Here is a 23422-nt window from a genome sequence, read left to right on the forward strand (position 1 = left end):
CTGGGATGATCTCCTCACCTGGGTTCCCAACCCAAATAGTCAGAAGTTTTCAAGCCCTTGGGCAGTAAATGTCCTCCACGGTAGAGACAGGTACTTAACTTACACCTGATCTCCATAACCAGCTGGTCAGAGAATTATGAAGATGGGGCTATCTTGACATAATTTTAACCAGTGTTTGAAATAAAAGAGGGAAACTAAATAGAATGATGTCTGTATTTACCAGATGGGGGAAAAATAGAGAATCAGGCTGGTTTATTCAGACGTTAAAAGTGAGAAAAGGAAGACAGATCTGTTCCAGACCTCTTAGAGAAAAGGACAGCATGTCATCATTTCAACCCAGCCCACCCCATTCCATCCCACTCCCACTAGACCCATCCTTCCTTATCTCATCTATCCTCTCAATTCTCAATCACACCCCATCCCTCCCCATTCTATCCCACCCTGCTCACTTCTAGCTAATTGAGATAAGGACCTCATCATTTTTATAAGCCATTCATATGGAAATTTTTTATTAAAAACACTTTTATTACATTTCCTCTTTTGTTTGGTGAAAGTCCATGATGAGCTGCTGAGGCCACAGATGCACGTTCCCAGGATGAACAGAGTAAGAAGATGGGAGCAGCACAGTCTGCAGAACCCCTTTAGGATCAGTGGACCTGCCCCCGTCATCCCCACTGACAGCAAGTACCTCAACAGACCCTGCATTTGCTTTCATTCCCTCTGTAACCTACTCAAGGTCAATGTTCCACTGTGGTCAGAAAGGACACTCAGTAATTAAGATGGGATTCCCACATCCCAGTGTCTGTTGGGGTTTTTTGAAAGATGTAATCCTTCTTCAAGCAGCAGTACAGCACTATTTATGATTGCAGATTCTGATCTGGACTGTCTGCTTCAGTCTCAGGTCTTCTTCCTAGCTGTGTGGTCTCAGGCAGTTGGCATAAACATTCTGATCCTCAGTTTCCTCATCTCCAAAATGCATACAGCCTGCCTCCTAGGGTTCCTGAGTACAGGCCCGAGACGCTCTCATCCCTGTCTGAAATTACTATGCACTTGCCAACAGTTGATCATTTTTAATTACAAAAATGACAAGTGCATATGGGTCACCTTAATACCCTTCTTTCATATATGTTTGTGTTCATTTTCTGTCCCCCCCTCCCCCAAATAGAAGACAAGCTCTTCTTCAGCTCTTTATTCTTAAGATCTAAACAGTCACTGGAAAGGACACACGGACAAAACCAAGGGGGAGGGTGGAAGCAAGGGAGGGAGGTGGGTTTGGCTGGGATGTGGGGGAAGTGGTGGGGACAAAATGCAGACAACTATAACTGAACAGCAATAAAATAATTTTTAGAAATAATAAAAGTAAACAGTGACTAGACATGGTATGCCATCAATAAATATTTGTTGAATGAATGGCATGCTTAATGAATGCCTGGAACATAGTAAGCATTTAATATCAATGTTACTATTATTATATCAGCAATTAGCAAAGCAAGGACATAGAATGAAATACTATACAATATTGGGTCAAGTGAAAATTAATTCCATGTTACCATATATTTTATCCTTTTTAGTAACTTTAGTTTGTTGCATCAAACCAATTTTTCTTTTTTTTAATTGGTATTAATTTATTTTATTTCAATTACAGATTACTTTCAATATTATTTTGTATTAATTTCAGGTATATAGCATAGTGGTTAGATAATCATATACTCTACAAAGTATTCCCCCTGATATTCCCAGTACCCAATTGGTATTATACATAGCTATTACACTATTATTGACGCTATTTCCTATGCTGTGCTTTACATCCTCACAACTTTTTTGTAACTACCAACCTCTACTTCCCAATACCTTCACTTTTTTTGCCCTGTTTCCAAGCTTCCTCCCCTATGTCAAGCATCAGTTTTTTCTCTGTATCTCTGAGTCTATTTCTGTTTTTTGTGTGTGTTTATATAGTTCTGTAGATTCCATGTATAAATAAAATCATATGGTATTATCTTTGACTGACTTATTTCACTTAGCATAATACCCTCTAGGTCCATACTATTACATCCATACTGTTACAAATGTTAAGATTTTGTTCTTTTTTACTGCCAAGTAATAATGCATTGTATATATGTGACAAAACCAATCTTGGTTTTCAGCTAGAAAAAATACCCTGGATCAAATTGATTGATACTGATAATTTACAGTAATATCAGTCAGCAATTACCATTATCTTGTACAAAAGTTTAGGAAGAATGAACAGCAAAATTAAATTCATAATAACTCTATTCAGACTCGTTGAACACCTACTACATGCCAGGCAGAGCCCTAGCACTTGGCAGCTCTCATTCCTAAAATTCTCAGCAGGCTTCAAGTAGGAGTTCCACTTCTATTCTATGGGTGAGGAGCCCCACCCCAGAGAAGGAATGAGTAAGTGAGATGTGCTTCTCTGGAAAGAGGTGGTGCTGGGTTGGCACAAAAGGATCCCTTTACTCACCTGTTATGTTAGGATCTCCACCCTACATATTGTACATACAGATACAGTTCTGCTATGAAGGATAAGGACTCTGTTGTTCAAAGGCTAGACTGGGGCAGCTATTCGGAAGGGCCTCAACTGAAAACTCCCATTCAGTTACTCGGACCCAGGAACCAACAGCTTTGGAGCTGCATCTCTTCAGCCAGCTGTCCTCTAGCAGCCCAAGCCTACTCTGAGCTTCATGGCTGGTGCCCGTAAATGAAGTTATGCTGCCTTCAGGGCCCAAGTCTGGCCTCCATTGCTGTGATGGAGGCTTCTCCAGCATCCTCAGCCTGCTCAGGGAGTCCAAAACGAGGAGCTCTGTCCCTACCAAGGACAATCCTTAATTCAATTTAATTTAGTAGGAGGCAGTCAGTGGGCAGACATGCCAGCATCCCCACCCCTCCATGGGACAACTCTGAGGCACATCTTATAAGGACTGAGCCAGCACAAAACTGGAAACCCCTGCTCCTGAATGAGCCCTCTGTAGGTGATTCCTTTCCCTGCTACCGTTCTGCACAGTGCTACAGATGCAGTCTGAGCACAAAGTGAGGCCTGTGGGGAAACATACTGCACACCCCAAGCTGCTTCAGGTATCCTCAAGGCAACCACTAGGGCCACACCTTGAATGGGTGCAGACTGTGCCTGTGCTCCTTCCTGTGCCAATTCAGGGTCTGGCCACCCCCCTCAACGTGCATTAGAATTACTGTACAGTAGGAAAGACAGAACCTGTGCTGGGACAACTAAGGGATTTCCAGATGCCCCTGAGTAAACCCCCCCCAAAAGAAATTGCCTCAATTTATTTTTTTTTCGGTCTAACATGTGGCTGGGGGAGAAATCCATCCTGGGCTGAAATATTCCCTCCCCCAGTAAGGCCTCCCAGGCTCACCTAGACCCCAAGAACCCTCTTTCATGTTTGTGTGGTACTTTTTACCTGCACTGAATGCTTGTCTTACTGCCTTGTGACTCTGGGCTTCTCTTCAGGGTGGTGGCCCCCTGGGCACCTATAATCCATGCATTCCTGTATCTAGCGCATTCTTGTATGCAAACACCAATGAAGGAGATACAAAATTATTCTGATGGGTGTTAAAACCCAAGTAACAATGTAAAAATGAAGCTGAAGGACTCAGACTGCTTTATCCAAAGCTTGGATGCATATGCATGTAGGCAAGCTGGTGTTTTGAAAAAGAATTCTAAACTGAGAAAACATGAACTCTCTCCCTGCCAGGTCTCGCCCCTCTGGGGCTGCAGGGCTGTGACAGGCTCAGCCTGTGAAATGTGTTCAGAACAAGAAAATTTAGAAGGAGCCAGTAAGGCTAAAAGCACAAGGTACCATCCCATGCTGCCTGAAAAAACAGAGGCAGGTGGGCAGACTGCTCACACCCTTGCTCTATGTTCTAATTCAGAGAGTCATCCAGCCTCCAGGAAAATTTTTACAGTTTTTCTCTTTTTCCTGACACACTGAACTTGCATCAACATTAGAGGTGTTTATTTTGTGTTGAAAGAACTCTGGAGCATCAGAATGGAGTAGTCAGATCCTAGCTATGGAGCAGCAAGGCACCAAGCCAGACAGCCTGTGTCCTACCCCATGCCAAGGTTAAGGCCCACATCTTACTACCAATATGATGACTTTCAAACATGCCCTTCCACATCACTTCCTCTGGGCTTTCAAAGTGAAAAAGTAACGGAACCACAGTCCTGACTATGGGGGTACAGCATATCAAGTTTATGTTCTCTAAGAAGAAACAATGACCCCACACCTGAACACAGTAAGTCCAGACACCCACCTCCTGGGTGTTTCCATCATTCTACCAGGCAGGGTGGTATCATCCACTGCACCATTCATGGTTCTCCCCAAGGAGCCCAGCACCTTACCTGCCCTTTCTCCACACATGTATCTTCCTCCATTGCAGCTCCTCACCGCCTGAGCAGTGCCCTGAAGATGGGAAAGCCTCTATAAACAACACAAATAACTTGTTAATAAATGTGGCCTTCCCCACACCATACCATGTGCACTGTTACAATCCCCCATGAACTTGGGATGACATGGCATGTGACACAGATACATTGGTGGCAGATGGTGAAGGGGTCTGGGTTGCTGTAGTCTGCCAAATGAAAGAGGTCAGGGAGCTGGCACACAGCCTGCTTGGCTCCTCTCTTGCAGGAAGTCCAACCAGGGTGTAGTGTCTTGGGGATGCTTTCCTGCACAAGAGAGGAAGTGCACCAGAGCTGGAGAAATGCACATGAATGAGAATGCCCAGGATGTGATGGAGCTGAAGGATTGTGAGGTGAAAGGTTTTACCTTGGATTTTTTTAAAGCACTTATAGAATGATGGAAGCCAGAAGAGACTGGAGAAGTTACCAAGCCTTCCAGGTAGACACGGAGAGCAGAGGGTGGGCAGTATGGGGAGCCATGCTGAGGTCATCTGGCAGGCCCTACTTAAGGCTGGAGAGGGATCTCTCAGTGCACAGGTCAGCTGGAGGCAACACTTGCAAGCCAGGCACCATGCTCACTGTATTGTCAGCACCCATGATTCAGATTGCCAGGTCTTCAGCCTCTGCTCATTTTCCTTAATGTCACCAAAGGCACATTTACTATTTTGTTCAAAGTCAAGGCTTTGTTACTATCAACAGTTCAGCACTGTCAGACCAATACCACATGGTCACACATGTACTTCCTAACTGAAGTTCCCCTGTGTGAAACATCAGACAGGGGAGATTCCATTGTGAGTGCACTTGGTCTCATTCAGTGGCTGCTGACAGATCCTGTGTTCACTAACTCTCTGCCATGTGCCGCAGTCATGTGAGAGACATTGCCAGCCAGCTCTAAACTTCAACATACAAGCAACATCAGAAATAAGCCTCCAGATATCCCATCATATGCTGAATAATAAGAAAAATGAATAATGGTGGCAAGTTCCAGTCAAGATAGCAGCATAGGTAAGTATGGCTCACCTCTCACACTACCACATCAAAATTACAACTAAAACATAGAAAACCCATCACCCAGAGCTATCAAATTGAGTTGAATGGAAGTCCGACAACTAAGAAATTAAAGAAACCACATCCACCCAGACTGGTACAAAGGGTGGAGACACAGAACAAACTAGTCCCACACCCATGTGTGGTTGATAAAAATTTGAGAAATATATCTCAAGAAATAGGAGTCCCAGGCCCATGCCAGGCCCCTCAGCTTAGGGTTCCACTGCCAGGAAGGTAAGTGCCTGTAACTCCTGGCTGCAAAAACCAGTGAGGGTTCAGTTGGTGGAAAAAAACTGCTGGAATCCCAAGCATTTCCTCCTAAAGAACCCACACTCAAACTTCTTCAGACTAACTCCCTCTGGGCTCCAGCACCAGGGTAATAGCTAGAAAGGCACAAGTGGCATATGGAAAGGAACTGAAGTATCTGGCATCAAGGTGGGAGCAGGGGGACAGGTTCCTCCCAGAGAGAAAGGGGGGCAGAGGTTATTGACACTTTTCTGAGCCCTCCCCACACAGAGCACAGAACTGGCATACAGGTGCCAAATCTGAGACTCCATCAATGTAGCTAACACAGTTTGCCCCATCCTGAAGATCCCCTGAGACTTTGGCTCTACTACCTTACAGGCCCACCCAAACTTTTAACTGTGACTTTTCCAACATGAATGGCTTATGTTGTCTCAGGTCTTGAAACTTCAAAAATCCTATCAAACAAGCAATAGCCAGCTTCAATGAGCCACAAGACCCCCATACCTCTTTCTAAGTGGCTCTAGGCCCAGCACTAGCAGCAGCCAGTTTAGATTCACAGCATACCCTCTCTGTGGAACCTCCAAGCTCTGCACAAGTAGCGGCCATCTCAGACTTCTTTATAGCTCATGCAGGATGAACCTGGGAAGAACACAGGTGGGGGCTGACTTTGACCTGCACCACCCAGGAAACCCCAGAGCCTGCACAATGAGAGGACAGCTACAGACCACATAGAAGCACCAGCACCTTACCCCTGCACAGTTTGTTCTCCACACAGGTGGTCAGTAGTCACAGCCAGTCCTTGAAGCTGACTGGACTGGGTAAATCCCTCTCATTGATCTACCAATAGCAACCAAGGCTCAACTACAAGAGGAGGGTGTACTCAGCCCACACAAAGGGCACACCTCGAGTACCCATTTTGGGTGACTGCCATTGGACCCTGCAGGACACGTATTATATTAGGCTATACTTCCAAGACATGGAATTAAGGAAGCTCTACCTAATACACAGAAATAAACACAGGGAGGCTACCAAAATGAGGATACAAAAAATAATAACCCAAATGAAAGAACATACCAAAATTCCAGAAAAGAGCTAAACAAAATGGATGTAAGCAATATATTAGATGCAGAGTTTGAAACACTGGTTATAAGGATGCTCAGGGAACTTAGTGAGGACCTCAACAGCATAATACAGATCAAATTGTAAACAAAGGACACACTAATTGAAATAAAGAACAATTTACATGAAAACAACAGTAGAGTGGATGAAGGTGAGAATCAGATCAATAATTTAGAATATAAGGAAGCAAAAAAACAACCATGCAGAACAATAAGAAGTAAAAAGAATCCAAAAAAGAGGACAATGTAAGCAGTCTCTGGGACAAGTTCAAGCATTCCAACACTTGCATCACAGGGGTGCCAGAAGGAGAAGAGAAATAGTAAGAAATTGGAAATCTATTTGAAAAAGTAATAAAAGAAAACTTCCCTAATTTGGGGAAGGAAATAAACATGCAAGTCCAGAAAGCACAAAGAGTTCCAAACAAGCTGAACCCAATGAGGCCCACTCCAAGACATGTCATAATTAAAATGCCAAGGTTAAAGATAATGAAAGCATCTTAAAAGCAGCAAGAGAAGATCAGTTAGTTACCTACAGGGGCATTTCCATGAGACTGTAAACTGATTTCTCAATAGAACTTTGCAGGCTAGAAGGAATTGGCAAGAAATATTCAAAGTTATGAAAAGCAAGGATCTACAGCCAAGATTGCTCTCCCCAGTAAAGCTATCATTTAGAATCAAAAGGCAGACAAAGAGCTTCCCAGATAAGTAAAAACTAAAGGAGTCTATCACCATCAAACCATTATTATATGAAATGTTAAAAGGACCTATTTAAGAAAAAAGATCAAAACTATTAATAATAAAACAGCAAAAAATATATATATATCAAAAATTGAATCTAAAAAACAAACTACACAAACAAGAACAGAGACAGAATCATGGATATGGAAAATGTTTTGATGGGTGCCAGATGGCAGGGGGATTTTGGGAAATGAGTGAAGAGGTGAAGGCATTAAGAAGTACAAGTAGAGCCCTGGCTGGTGTAGCTCAGTGGATTGAGCGCAGGCCTGCGAATCAGAGTAATGCTGTTTGATTCCCAGTCAGGGCACATGCATGGGTTGCAGGCCAGTTCCCAACATGGGACACATGAGGGGCAACCATACACTGATATTTCTCTCCTTCTCTCCTTCCCTTCCCCTCTAAAGATAAATAAATAAAATCTTTAAAAAAAAAGAAGTACAAGTAGAGTGACTTCTGGCCAAGATAGAGGCATAGGTAGAAACAATTTGCCTCCTCATAAAACCAAAAGAAGGACAACAACAAATTTAAAAAAAAAGTGACCAGAACTGCCAGAAAAGCATGGAAGTCTTACAACCAGGGAGTTAAAGAAGAAATACTCATTCAGACTGGTAGGAGGGATGCAGACGGGCAGCTGGGGCTGAGAGGATACATGATAAGGTGGCGGCTGGCAGACAAGGTGGCCCCACATTTGTACACAGATAAACCAGGAGGAACAACAGAGCAGTGACACTGACCATGCAACCCAGGGCTCCAGCACAGGGAAATAAAGCCTCAAAACCTCTGGCTGTGAAATCCGGTGGGGATTGTGATAGAGGAAGAAAGTCCCAGCCTCACAGGAGAGTTCATTGGAGAGACCCGCAGAGTCCTAGAATGTACACAAGCCCACCCACCCAGAAATCAGCACCCGGGGAAGGAACTGAAAGCCGACCAAGAGCAGAACAAGAGACATTGTTCCCTCTCTAACCCCAACCTCACATACAAAGCCACAAAGAAGCAATCTAGGTTGTCCATCCCTGCGAATACCTAAGGCTCCACCCCTAAAATGTAGAGGCACTCCAAGGCAGAAAAAATATGCCCCAAATGAGAGAACAGATCAAAGCTCCAAAAATAGAAATAAGCAATGAAGAGATAGCCAACCTATCAGAAGCAGAGTTCAAAACACTAGTAATCAGGATGATCACAAAAATGGTTGAGCAAAATAAAAAGAAAAGTGAAGGCTATGCAAAGTGAAGTAAAGAAAAGTATACAGGGAACCAACAGTGAAGGGAAGTAAACTGGGACTCAAATCAACACTTTGGAGCAGAGGAAGAAATAAGCATTCAACCAGAACAGAATGAAGAAAGAAAAATTCAAAAAAAAAATTAAGAGAGGCTTAGGAACCTCTGGGACAACTTTAAATGTTCCAACATCTGAATCATAGGGGTGCCAGAAGAAGAAGAGGAACGGTAAGAAATTGAAAACTTATTTGAAAACATAATGAAGGAGAACTTCCCCAGTCTGACAAAGGAAATAGACTTCCAGGAAGTTCAAGAAACTCAGAAAGTCCCAAAAAAGTTGGACCCAAGGAAGCACACACCAAGGCACATCATAATTACATTACCCTAGATTAAAGATAAGGAGAGAATCTTAAAAGCAGCAAGAGAAAAGGAGATAGTTACCTACAAAGGTGTTCCCATAAGACCATCAGCTGATTTCTCAAAAGAAACTTTTCAAGAAGTAAGAGCCTGGAAAGAAGTATTTGAAGTTATGAAAGGCAAGGACCTACACCCCAGATTACTCTTTCCAGCAAAGCTCTCATTTAGAATGGAAGGGCAGATAAAGTGTTTCCCAGATAAGGTCAAGTTAAAAGAGTTCATCATCACCAAGTTCTTATTATATGAAATGTTAAAGGGACTTATCTAAGGAAAAGAAGATGATAAAAATATAAACAGTAAAAGGAGAAAAAAATTGCAATTGTCAACAATGAATCTAAAAAAAATAAATAAAAAACTAAGCAAACAACTAGAACAGGAACAGAATCACATAGAGGGTTATCAGTGGCAGGCTGGGGGAGGGAGTGGGTGGAAAAGCTACAGAGAATAAGAAGCATAAATGGTAGTTAGAAAATAGACAGGGGGAGATTAAGAATAGTATAAGAAATGTAGAAGCCAAAGAACTTATATGTATGACCCATGGACATTAACTAGGTGGGGGCAGTGGGGGAACTGCTGGTGGTAGGGGGATGCAGACCAGAGGAGAATAAAGGGCAGAAAAAATGGGACAACTGTAATAGCATAATCAATAATATATATTAAAAAGAAGTACAAGTAGGTAGTTACAGAATAGCCATGGGGATGTAAAATACAGTATAGAAAATGAAATAGCCCAAGAACTTAAATGCATGACCCATGGACAGGAACAATGATGTGGGGATTCCCTAAGTGATGCAGGGAGAGCTGGGTGGAGGGGAGTAAAGGGGAGAAATTGGGGCAACTGTAATAGCATAATCAATAAAATATAATTTTATTAAAAAAGAAGAAAATGGAAATATATCCTTAAAAGAAAGATGTTTTCCTTTTACAGGTTTTGGATTTAGTTTTTAAACTAAAAGGATTTTATGTACATTCCTGGGGAATTTTCAAAGCATCTTAATTCTAAAGAAGAATCCTTGGATGTTTTAGACCAAGTGTCATGCTAGGAGTGGACCAGTCCATGGAGCAGTGCTGGTAAATGTCTGGGTAAAAGCAGGGTATTCAGGGACCATTGAAACTATGACAACTTTTAAAATAATAAAACAAAAATACCTAAACTAGACTCAGTTGTTCACGCTCTACAGTTTGAAAAAAGTGAGTGTATGTTAGGCCCTGGGCAACATATCATACATCTAGCTGAGCTCACCATAGAAGTGTAGCAAGCTCACACATGGCTAAATCCACATGCCTACACAACCCTGAGTGGAAAGCAAACTTGGCCTTTATCTGTCTAAACCAAGGAGTGCAGGAAGTCAGTTGGAGTCATTTAGAACCAAAAATATATGTTAGATGTTTGTATTTACTGTTGGAAAAAGACCACTTTGCTGAGTGCTCTGGGATTCATTATGTATGTGTATGTATAGCCTTCCATGTCCTAAAAGTGGCTTAAGATGAATTCCAATAATATATAAAATGGAGCATAGTAAATAAAATTAAAATGAGCAGATAAGGAAAGCAAAGGAAAGGAGAAAGAAGGTAAAGCTATTCCAGTGACCAAGGGCACATTGGGGGCTTTTTATCACTGTGCAGGGTGGCCCAACAGGCTGCTTTCCAGGTGTCAGTTCAGATAGCACAGTCTCCCCTGAATTCTCTTACTGGAAACACTGTTCAACCCATCCCCCAACTTGAGCTGAGAGTAGTCACATGACAGTACATCTCAGGGAGTTACATGGTGTGATTGTCTAATGGTCAGTCCAGACACAGGAGCAGTGGTTTTCCAATTTTGTTGGCCACATAACATCTTGTGGAAATCCCCATGTACTAATGCCCTGGCTAGTATGGCTCAGTGGATTGAGTGCCAGCCTGAGAACCAAAGGATCACTGGTTTGATTCCCAGTTGGGGCACATGCCTGGATTGCTGGCCAGATTCCCAGTAAGGGGCTTGTGAGAGGCAACCATGCACTGATGTTTCTCTCCCTCTCTTTCTCCCTCTCTCTCTCCCTCCCTTCCTCTCTCTCCAAAAAAACCCCACCCATCCATGGCAACACCAACTGTAGACCATCCCTCCCATTCCTCAGGTGCTGCACAGCATAGTGTGAAACCCATGCAGAAGAATGGTTTCTAATGGTCTTTTCACAGACTAGGAAGTGGTGCTGATGGTGAGGAGCAAGTTTGAGAAACACTACAATAGCTAAAATTCATGGTTCTCAGCAGCAGGATTTCTGATAGCCTGCAATAGTGCAATTATGTCATTGCAAATCTACAGGATATGGGGAAGTACTTTATGCCACACTCCAAACTTTACTGGATAAAGGACATGTTAGGGGATAAAAACCATACTGGGTTTGGCAAACAAGGGCACATTGGGAAACTATTTTCTTCTACAGAAGAAACTATTTTCTTCTTCTTCTGGAGTGCATCTCCTGTCCCCAGGGCAGACTCTCACAAATGCCACATCTCTCAACTCCTCTCTGTACCCCCTTGACAGTCTGACCCAGAAAAGCAGCAGTGCCTGAGACCATCATCTATAAGGCCTCAATTGCTCTTATGTTCATGAACATTCTTCTTTGAACACTGGGGTCTTGCACCCATTGTACTGAATACAAGCTCAGGCAATGAGATGAAGAAAACACTTAAATAAGGCTGCCCCTTTGCCAGGCCCTATCCTGTGTGCATCAGATGTAGAAACTGTCCTGATTCTCACAATAGCCATTGAGGTAGAAATTGGCAGAGCTGGACTCTACATATAGGCCAATACCTCCATACGGCTGGCACCATTAGTGTGAACAAGTTACCAAGCTCCTTTGTCCAAAGAGTTAGTGTACAAGATATTTAACTGCCAAGGCCAAAACTAAGCATACAACAATGGCAGCTCCTGGGCAGTTTTTAAAGTTATCTAAAAGTAAGAGATCAGCAATCCAGGAGTGGTACTATTGTAAGCTCCACAGTCAATCTGAACTCAGACACAGGAACAGCATAAAACTGAACTGACTCAACAAAAGGACACTAGGTTCAGCTGTCAGAACCTTCAAGAGACACTTGCATCCAAAACCTGAAGTGGTGGAACAGGTGAGTAAACATTGGTTATTTGTTTATGAAAATATTTTGTATAAAAGACATGGGTAAGGGATTTTGGGAATAGGTTTTCATAGAGCCTGTAAAATATAACTTAATTACAATGTTATATTTCCCTACAAGTTTTCAAGAATGCCTTTAATATACAAAGTAAACCATGGTGGTGGAGTTTAATCTCAGACATGTTTAACACTCTGTTACCACAGAGGCCTTGAAAGCTCCACCATGCATATGTCTAAAGAAAATTGCTGGGTATTCTTCTGGATGAAAGAATTCTTTCTGACATTTATTTGTCATATTGTTGCCTATGAGTGGTCTTCACCTATCAACTGAAATAAGAAACATGTCATGCAATAAAAATGAGGCAAGTGACAGATAGCATTGCGGAGACAAGTAAAAATTATTTTCCAGAAGTCTAATAAACACAAGGCAATTCTGGTACAATGAGAATTCCACACCAACTTTCCTGTATCCAAGAATGGTGCTCTCTACTCAGCCCATTACATTAGCTGCACCTTTGCTAACATCTAAACAGAATGGAATCAAAGGTCTATTACGTGGATTTCTTCAATGTTATTGTCACATCTACCCATTCGGGTTCTACCCAAAAGACTACTAAGACCTTCATCTAAAAGATCATTGGGACTGTTTGCTTACCCCCTGTCCACCAGCCTCCCACAAGCAGGACATGACTGCACCCCTGTATGCCCCTCAGACATTTGCATATGCATCCTTCTCCCCCAAACCCGGAAGGCACAATAAGGCATCACACTGTGTATTCACAGCCAGCAGGAATTATCTCAGAAGTTCCAGTATCTATAAAGGGAATTCAGTAGAAATAGTCAACAATTCTCTTTAAAACCAACAGCCACCACACAGGAGAAGGTGAACAATGTCATAGGTTACAGTATCGCCCCAGGCATGTGACAGAGTGTTCTGCCCACAGACATCGCATGGCACACACCTTGTCGTGGGCAGGATGATTGACTAAGTAAACATTCAAACTTTTCTTTTAAATGCTCTCACTTCAAAATACCATTCTTTGGCTTTGACAATTGTCATAAACTATTTTCTGCCAATATGTGGACATGGATTCTTCCCTTAGTGTAGATTATGAATGTTGGTATGTTCCCACCATGTACATGTGTCCTGAGTAGCTTTAGGGAAAACACAAACATCAACTCTTTTGAACATTAATTTCTTCATGGAAGAAGATGAGGTATCTTGTGGTGCTTAAAACAGAATTGAGGTGCATCCATCATTTACCAACTAATTACTGCAAATAATTGCTTTCTAAAGCTCAATCTTTGTATTTTGGCATGCTAACCCAAAGATATATTAATTTAAGTGAAATAAATATGAGGCATTTTTCTAAGGTCACAATTTAGACTGAACAATTTCACAACTGCCAAAGCAATGTAAGATTATCACCCACATAGACAGCTTTGTAACAGATCCATTCCTACCTTTCCAGTTCTGTTCAAGATCACTTGAATTGGCATTTTTTAATATATTAAGTGCATTAGGCTATGAATTTTATAAAAACAAGGCTTAAATACAGAACTGGCCCTCAGGAAGTTTAGAATCTAGTTGGTGATGGAGAATATATAAACCTGCCCTAAATCACTGACCCCTTAAAAGAATTGCTCTACTCCTTAAATTACTACTCCCATCAATATTTTTACTTTCTATTCTGTGTAATTTATTTTCTGTGTATAATGTTGGAAATTACTCCTGACACCTTGATTTTCTTTTTAAAAATAACATATTTTTGCAAGTTTAAAAATATCTATCTGGTATTAGAATTCCATTTATTAAAGAAACAAACATAATCACTTCATTTGTCTGCAGCTTAATTATAAAAAGCACTTGGAAATAAGAAGTGTCCTTTAGGGTGCTAGGTCAAGAGACACATGTCACAAATATGCATAAACACATAGAAGTCTTGAAACAGAGTGGGTCCTGACTCCCTGTCACCAATCACCAGAATTCAAGGGGCAGCCTTTTTCTGTGGAAATTTCTAGGGTGCTAACTTCTAAAATCATTCCTTTCCTAAGTAAAATCATAGAATTCCATTTTCAACAAGGGCTTACCTGGTAATTTGTGTTCTTGTACTGAAGTCAAGAGACCTCATTGAGCGTAGAACTTCAATGCACCCCAAGTACTGCAAAGGAAAAAAAACATAAATCATGAGCCCCAGCAGTTGAGATGAAGAGAAACTTCCTTACAACACCAAGGGTATTTCTGGAAGCCATACTCATGTCTTAAATCACATTTAACTTGCTATTCATGGTGATGTTTTTCCCTGTTACTATAAAAGCAGTATCTCATAAGAAAGTATCTTGAGTTCTTAGATTGGCACTACCTTTCTGAAACCTATCATATTTTCATTTTATTTAGAAATACATTTTTTAAATTCTTATTGAGATGTAACTTATATGCCACAAAATACAGAAATCTTAAATTTATAACTCAATGATTGTTTAAACACATTTCTACCTGGTAATCACCACCCAGATACCAACATCACAATATCATATGTTTAGTATTTTATAAGGCTTCTAGAGCTTTATAATTTTTAGAGAAAGAGTAAAAGAATACACTACAAAATCAACATTTTTGCCAATATTAAATTCCATTGTTTAATCAGTACATTTTGGATTCTATAAATAAACTATACATTATCCTCAAAGATGCTTTATTTTGGTTTACCAAACAGCCCTTTTCTGCATTATTTAACATAAACTTTCAGAAGTTCAATTTACACATCTGCATTTGTAGTTATTTTTTTTCTCATTTTTCACATAAAAATGTGTGTATGTATGTGTGAATATAAGGACACAACTAAGGTGCTAGATAAACAACTTGGATGGTAAAGATACAACATTTATGTTCCAAAGCCAACAGGGAGTTTGAAGGTACATTTTTGTACTAAGGCCTTTAAATTTAGATTTAGCAGGAAGAAACTTCATGGTATAATACAGAAAAGGCTGCACTTGAATTACTCAGAAAAGCTGAATTTGGGCCTGGCTCTGTAATATCTCATTATGTAACTTTAAGCAAACCTTGTCTAAGCCTAAGTCCTCTACCTATAAAATGAGACTTTTGCCTTGACCATTGCACAGTCACATGAAACTACCACCATCACATCAGGATTATTTACATACTACCACCACCATCATGGCTATGTGGATACCATGACCAATGTGGCAGAAATATATGAGTTAAAATAACCATCAACACTGCACTCATATGATTACAGTGACCAGCATCACCAACAGGTTAATTCCAGGACCACACTGTCACTGGGCTATGTGACTACTGCCACCACCAGTCATCCACTATATAAATACCACCTCCACCATTGCAGTTACACAAATGCCATGATCAGCATGGCAGAATTATGTAAATAGCATGATGTTATCACAAGTCATATGAAAACTATGAACAATAGTGTAGGTTATGTGAATACAACAGGCCCTGTTCCAGAGGTATGTGAATACCACCACCACTATAGGAGGTTATGTGAATACCACTACCACTGTCACTAAGAGATACAAAGACATTGACCCATTTTGCAATTATGAGATGGCCACACCCAACACTGTCATAGTCATGTGCACATCACGACAGTTTCCTAGAGTTATGTGGATACTACCACCAGCAACATTAAAAAGTGAAGTAACTACTATCACCAAAGTAGCATTGTGTCATAGCTACATCACTACAGCACTATGTGAATACTGTCATCACTAACTTTTCACAGTTGCAAACTTAGGGGGATGCACCATGACAACCATCACAAGTGTGCGGATGTGATGACACCACTACAGGTTATCTGAATACCGTGACCAACATCAAAAAGCTATTGAAAAGTATGAGCAAGCTTTCATAGTTATATGAATACCACCACCACAGAGTAACATGAATACCATGAACACTGTCATTCATGTAATTACTACTAACAACGCTGCAGTGATTTTTTTTTAAATTGGTGTCTCGTTCTTAGAAGTGGTATTGCTAGATCAAAAGGCAGTTCCATTTTTAGTTTTTTGAGGAAACTCCATACTGTTTTCCACGTGGCTGCACCAGCCTGAATTCCTACAAATAGTGTACTAAGGTTCCCTTTCCCCACATCCTCGCCAGCACTTATTGTTATTTGATTTATTGATAATAGCCATTCTGGCAAGTGAAGTGATATTTCATTGTGGTTTTAATTTGCATCTCTCTGATGATTACTGACACTGAGCATTTTTCCTATGTCTATAGGCCAATTGTATGTCCTTTTTGGAGAAGTGTTTATTCAGATCCTTTGCCCATTTTTAAATTGCATTGTTTGTCTTCCTGGTGTTCATTTGTATATGTCCTTTAGGTATTTTAAAAATTAACCCCATTGCAGAAGTATTGTTGGCAAATATGTTCTCTCAAACAGTGGGTTTGCATTTCATTTTGTTGGTTTCTTTTGTTGTGCAAAAGCTTTTTAATTTGAGCAGTGTCATTTGTTTATTTCTCCTGTTTCCCTTCCCCTAGACGTATATTGGCAAAAAATATTTCTACAAGAAATGTCTGAGATTTTACCATTCATGTTTTCTTCTAGGATTTTTATGGTCTTGTGGCTTACATTTAAGTCTTTTATCCATTTTGGATTTATTCTGGTGTATGGTGAAAGTTGATAGTCCAGTTTTATTTTTGCATGTACCTGTCCAATTTCCCCAACCCCATTTATTAAAGAGACTGTCTTTACTCGATTGTATGCTTGTGCCTCCCTTGTCAAATATTAATTGACCATAAATGCATGGGTTAATTTCTGGGCTCTCTGTTCCATGCCATTGATCTATATTACTGTTTTTATGCCAGTACCAGGTTGTTTTGATTGCAATGAACTTGTAGCATAGCTTCATATCACGTATTGTTCTACCTCCAACTGTGTTCTTTTTTCAGAGTGCTGAGGCTATTTGTGGTCTTTTTTGGCTCCCTATAAACTTTAAAAATATTTGTTCTGGATCTTTGAAATATGCCATTGGTATTTTAATAGGAATTGTATAGAGTCTAGAGATTGTTTGGGGTAGTACAGACATTATAATAATGTTAATTCTTCCTATCCATGAGCATGGTATATGCTTACACTTATTTGTATCTTCCTCAATTGCTTTTCTTTTTGCTTCTTTTTTATTTCTTAATAATGTTTATTGATTATTCTATTACAATTGTCCCAATTTTTAGCCTTTTCCCATCTCCACCCAGCATGCCCCACTCCCTCAGGCAATCCCCACACCATTTGTTCATGTTCATGGGTCATGAATATAAGTTCTTTGGTTACTCCATTCCTGTACTGTACTTTATATCACCATGGCTATTCTGTAACTACCTACTTGTACTTTTTAATCCCTTCAATGGGAGGGATTTATCCAGCCCAGTGAATTGCAAGGATTGGCTATGACCACTGACCACCTACCTCTACCCTCCATGGACAATCAGCTGTGCAGGGCCTTGGTGGTGGTGCTCTGACATGGTCTGTAGCTGTCCACTGGATGTGCAGGCTCTGGGCTTTCCAGGGCTGTGCAGGCCAAGGTTGGTCCCCACCTGTGTTCTGCCCAGGGCCATCCTGCATGAGATGGCTGCTGCTTGTGCTGGATTTGGAGATGACCAGGTGAGGCTAAGCTGTGAATCTAGGTTGGCTGCTGCTACTGCCAGGCCTGGGACCACTTATCAAGAGGTATGGGGGACTGCTGGCTCATTGAGGCGGCTGTTGCTTGTTTGATAGGATTTTGGAAGTTGCAAAGCATGAGCCAACACCTGCCACTCATATCAAAATGTCACAGTTAAGTTTTGGTGTGCCCATAAGCTGGATAGGACAAAATCTCAGGGATCTCCAATGCAGAGCAAACAATGTCAGCCATGTCAATGTGGTCTCAGATACGGCACCCACCTGCCAGCTCTGTAGCTCTATGGCTCTGTTGAGGAGGGGGAGACTTCAGAAAAGGGATAATGGCCTCTTCCCACCAGAGGAAGTCATCCCCCAGCTCCCACCTTGAAGCCAAACACTTCAGTTCCTCCCTGTATGCCACTGGTACCTTTCAAGCTGTTACCCCAGAGCTGAAACTCAATGGAAGTGAGTCTAAGTAAATTCATGTGTGGATTCTTTAAGGGGCACTATTTGGAGCTCCAGGGTTTTTTTCCACCAACTGAATCTCCACTGGTTTTTATAGCCAGGGGTTACAGGAACTTATCTTCCTGGTACTGGAACCCTGAGCCAGGGTGCCTGATTTTGGGGTGAGACTACTCACTCCCAAAATATTCCTACTGCATTTTTACCCAACACATGTGGATATAGGACCAGCCTATTCCATGTCTCCAACCCTCCTACCAGTCTGGATGGATGTGGTTTCTTTAATTCCATAGTTTTTAGACTTCCATTCAACTTTCTTCCTGATGGTTCTGAGTTATGGTTATTCTGTATTTTAGTTGTAATTTTGATGTGGTTGTGCAAAGAGGTGAGCCATGTTTACCTATGTCACCATCTTGACCCTAAAATCTTCCTCAATTTCTTCTTCAATGTCCTGTAGTTTTCCAAGTACCTTATTTTGTTGCAATGGCAATGGGACTGTTTTCTTAATTCCTCTATTGATAGTTCATTATTGGTGTACAAAAATTACACTGACTTCTCAATATTAATTTTGTAATAGTGCTAATTTGGCAAAATGAATTTGCCAAATTCATTTATTAGACCTAATAGTTTTTTGGTGGCTTCTTTAGGGTTTTCTATGTACAATATAATGTCATTTTGAAATAATGAAAGTTTTACTTCCTGCTTTCCAATTTGTATGCCTTTTATTTCTTCTTGTCTGATTGCTGTGGCAACAACTTCCAGTACAACGTTGATTAAGAGACGTTAAAGTGGACATCCCTGTCTTGTTCCTGCTCTTAAAGAAAACACTTTTAGTTTTTGCCCACTGTGTATGATGTTGGTTGTAGAATTGTCATGCATGGTGTTTATTACTTTCAGGAATGACCCCTCTATTTCTACTTTGCTGAGACTTTTTTTTTTATCATAAATAGGTGCTGGGTTTTATCAAACATTTTCCTGCATCTACTGATATGATCATACTCATATGATTTTACTCTTTGATTTTGTTCATGTGATGCATCACATTTATTGATTTTTTTAATACTATCTAATCCTGCACCACTGAATGAAATTGCACTCAATCGTGGTGTGTGACTTCTTAATGTGTTGCTGGCTCTGGTTTGCTAATATTTTGTTGAGGATTTTAGCATCTCTGTTCATCAGGAATGTTGACTTATAATTTTCTTTCTTGTAGTGTCTTTATATGGTTTTGGAATTAGGGTAATGTTAGACTCATAAGAGGAGCTGGGAAGATTTTCATCCTCTTGAATTTTTTGAAATAGTTTGAGAAGGATAAGTGTTAATTCTTCTTTGAATATTTGGTAAAAGTTGCCTGTGAAGCCATCTGTTTCAGGACTTCTGTTGGCTGGGATTTTTTTTTTTTTTTTGCTTACTGCTTCAATTTAATTATTTGTTATTGGTCTACTCAAGTTTTCTGCTCCTTACTGGTTCAGATTTGGGTGATTGTATGTTTTTAGTTATTCATTTATTTATTCATTTCATTGATATGTCCAATTTGTTGGCATATAGTTGTTTTAATATTTACTTAGAATCCTTTGTATTTCTTTGGTGTCAGTTGTTACTTCTCTTTTATTTTACTGATTGTATTTATTTGAGTCCTCTTTTTTTTCTTCATAAGTCTGGTTAAAAGTTCATCAAACTTACTTATCTTCTCAAAGAACAGCTCTTGGTTTCATTGATTCTTTGTATTGTCTTTTTAGTCTCTATGTAATTTAATCCACTCTATGTCATATAATTTCTTCCTTCTACTTACCCTGGGCTTTGTTTGTTGTTCTTTTCCTACTTCTGTTATGTGTAGGGTTAGATTGGTTATTAGAGATTTTTCTTATTTATTGAGGCATGCCTGTAATTCTATGAACTTCTGTCTCCGGACTGCTTTTGCTGTGTCCCATAGGTTTTGGGTGATGATGTGTTAATTTTCATTTGTTTCCAGGTAGTTTTTATCTCTTGACCTCATTGATAACCCATTTTTTGCTTAATAACATGTCATGTTAGCCTCCATGTATTTGAATATTTTTTAGTTTGGGTTTTGTTTTTGTTTTTTGTTTTGTTTGTAGTTGATTTCTAGTTTCATATCATTGTTTTCTGAGAGGATGTTTCATATCATTTCAGTCTTCTTGAATTTTTTAAGACTCATTTTGTATCCTAACATGTGGCCTATCTTTAAGAATTTCCATGTGCATTTGAGAAGAATGTACATTATGATGCTTTGGGATAAAATGTTCTATAAATATCTATTAAATCCACCTGATCTAGTGCATTGTTTAAGGTCACTGTTGCCTTGTTGATTTTTTGTCTGGAAGATCTGTCCACTGATCACAGTAGGGTGTTAAAATCCCCTACTATGAATGTATTGCTGTCCATCTCTCCCTTAATGTCCACCAAGATTTGTTTTCTATATTTAGATGCTCCTGTATTGGATGCATACATGTTACAAGAGCTATATTATCTTGTTGGTTCACCTCTTTAATATAATGTAGTGACTTTCTTTGTCTCTTGTTGTGGCCTTTGTTTTGAATCCATTTTGTGAGATATAAGTATTGCTACCCCAGCATTTGTATTTGTTTCATTTGCTTGGAATATTTTTTTCCAACCCTTCATTTTCAGTCTGTGTTTTTTTTTTTTTTTTGTTCTGAGGTAGGTCTCTTGTAGACAGCATATATATGGGTCCTATTTTCTTATCCATTCAGCTACCCTATGTCTTTTATTGAGGCATTTAATCTATTTACATTTAAGTTTATTAATAATAGGTACTAATTTACTGACATTTTTTCCCTTATACTTGTGCTACTTTCTCTATTTTTTCTCCTTAAAGCAGGCTCTTTAACATTTCTTGCAACACTGGTTTGGTGGTAATGAACTTCTTTAGCCCTTTTTTTGAGGGCGGGGGGTCTGGGAAACTCTTTATTTCACCTCCAATCTTAAATGATAGACTTGCTGTATATGGTAATCCTAGTTACAAGTCCTTGCTTTTAACTACTTTGACTATTTCATGCTAATCCCTCTAGCCTGAAATGTTTTTTGAAAAATCTGATGACAGCCTTATGGGAGCTCCCTTGTAGGCAACTGTCTCTTTTATGTGTCTTTAAGATTCTCCTTGTCTTTAACTTTTGGCATTTTAATTATGATGTGTCTTGGTGGGGTCTCTTTGGGTTCATTTTGATTGGGGCTCCCTGTGCTTCCTGAACTTGTATAACTTTTTCCTTCACCAGGTTAGAGAAATTTTCAGCCATTATTTCTTCAAACAGGTTCTCCTCCCCTTGCTCACTCTCTTCTGGTACCCTTATGATGCAAATGTCGTTATGCTTGATGTTGTCCCAGAGATCCCTTGGACTTCCCTCATTTTTTTAAAATTCTGTTTTCTTTTTGATGCTCTGCATGGGTTCTTACTGTAATCTCATTCCTGAAGTCACTGATTTCTCTGCTTCATCTAACTGACTGTTAACTCCATCTGGTGTATTCTTCATTTCACACATTGTAGTTTTCATTTTGGACTGGCTTAGCTTATGTTTTGTTTGTATTTTTTAATGCTTATTACCACTGTTTAAGTTCTTAATTATATCATCCATTCTTCCCCTAAGGTGCTCGCATATCCTTATACCATTGTTTTAGACTCTGCACCTGGTATGTTGGTTGTTTTCATCTCATTTATTTGTTTCTCTGGAGATTTATGTTGTTCTTTTTGGGGGGTATTTTTTTAATTTTTATTTTATTGATTATGCCATTAGAGTTGTTCTATTCCCCCCTTCATTCCCCTCCACCCTGCACCCCTTGCCCCCGTCCATTCCCCCCTTTAGTTTATGACCATGTGCCTCAAGTTCTTTAGATTCTATATTTCCCATACTATTCTTGCCCCCCTTCTATTTTCTACCTACTGTCTATGCTACTTATTTTCTGTACCTTCTCCCCCCTTCTCCTCCTCCCACTCCCTTGTTGCTAACCCTCCATGAGATCTTCATTTCTATGTTTCCACTCCTGATCTAGCTGTCCTCTTAGTTTGCTTTTGTTTTAGATGCGGTTGTTAATAACTGTGAGTTTGCTGTCCTTTCACTGTTCATCGTTTTTATCTTCTTTTTCTTAGACAAGTCCCTTTAACATTTCATATAGTAAGGACTTGGTGATGATGAACTCCTCGAATTTGTTGTTCTTTTATTTGAGGCACATTTCTTTGTCTCCCCATTTTGTCTCTGTGTATTAGACAGATATTCTATAACTCCCAAACTTGTTATGATGAAAGTGTCTCCTTGGACTCAGTGGCACAATCTTCCAGATCATCTGAGCCCTGTGCTCCAAGAATGTTTTGGTAGGTTATTTTTACCCTCCTGTTGTACTTAAGTCTTGAATACTGTTGGCTGTTTTGTGGATGGAATTAACCCTTCAGGCTGGCTGACTATAAGGGTAAACTTTGATCACCATGTATAACATACTATTCAGGGACTGCCTCCTAAGGTAGAGTTGTTCCCAAGAGGGTCTAGTGCCTACCAGAATCTTTCTTTGGGTGGGCTCCTTGTGTGGGGTCAATCCCTGGTGTGGTCTGAAACCCACCAATAGTTGTATTGGCTCTGGATCCACTTTGGTGGGGTCCAGGTACAGGTTGATGTAAGACATTGTGGGCAGCTAGCCTTGAGCCACCTGTCTGGAGCTACCATGCTGTTTACTGCTTATGGCTATGTCTACTGGACCTGAATTTGCATGGGAGAGTCAATCCATGTACAAGCATGGGCTTTCTCCAGTGTAGAGCTGAAGACAGATCTGTAAAAGAACTAAGGCTCCCTCAGGTCAGCCTCCACCTGTTGGCTATTCTGCCTCCCCCTGAGGTTATCTAGTGTTGTTCAAAAGAAAGATAGTAGGGTGGGCCCAGGCTGGCTTTGAACCACAGCCCCTTCCTTCCACGGGTTGCAAATTCAGTGGGTTAGGGCAACTGGGGTCAAGACGACAGGGCTAA

At 40.3% G+C, this 23422-nt stretch overlaps 1 protein-coding gene across 1 annotated transcript in view; it reads right to left on the reverse strand.

The window, feature by feature from the left end:
• Positions 1-15508, reverse strand: part of SHC3 (SHC adaptor protein 3) — a 174504-nt gene extending 158996 nt beyond the window's left edge. Inside the window, exons 1-3 of the mRNA XM_037134042.2 lie at positions 15493-15508; positions 14423-14443; positions 4376-4454 (exon numbers count right to left, since the gene is read on the reverse strand). Of these exons, the coding sequence (XP_036989937.2) occupies positions 4376-4454; positions 14423-14443; positions 15493-15508 (116 nt within the window). The remainder of the gene's footprint in view (positions 1-4375; positions 4455-14422; positions 14444-15492) is intronic.
• Between the last annotated feature and the right edge of the window lie 7914 nt (positions 15509-23422).

This window comes from Artibeus jamaicensis, unplaced genomic scaffold (genome assembly GCF_021234435.1).
Source record: "Artibeus jamaicensis isolate MK-2021 breed Jamaican fruit bat unplaced genomic scaffold, CSHL_Jam_final contig_264, whole genome shotgun sequence".
Classification (NCBI taxonomy): Eukaryota; Metazoa; Chordata; class Mammalia; order Chiroptera; family Phyllostomidae; genus Artibeus; species Artibeus jamaicensis.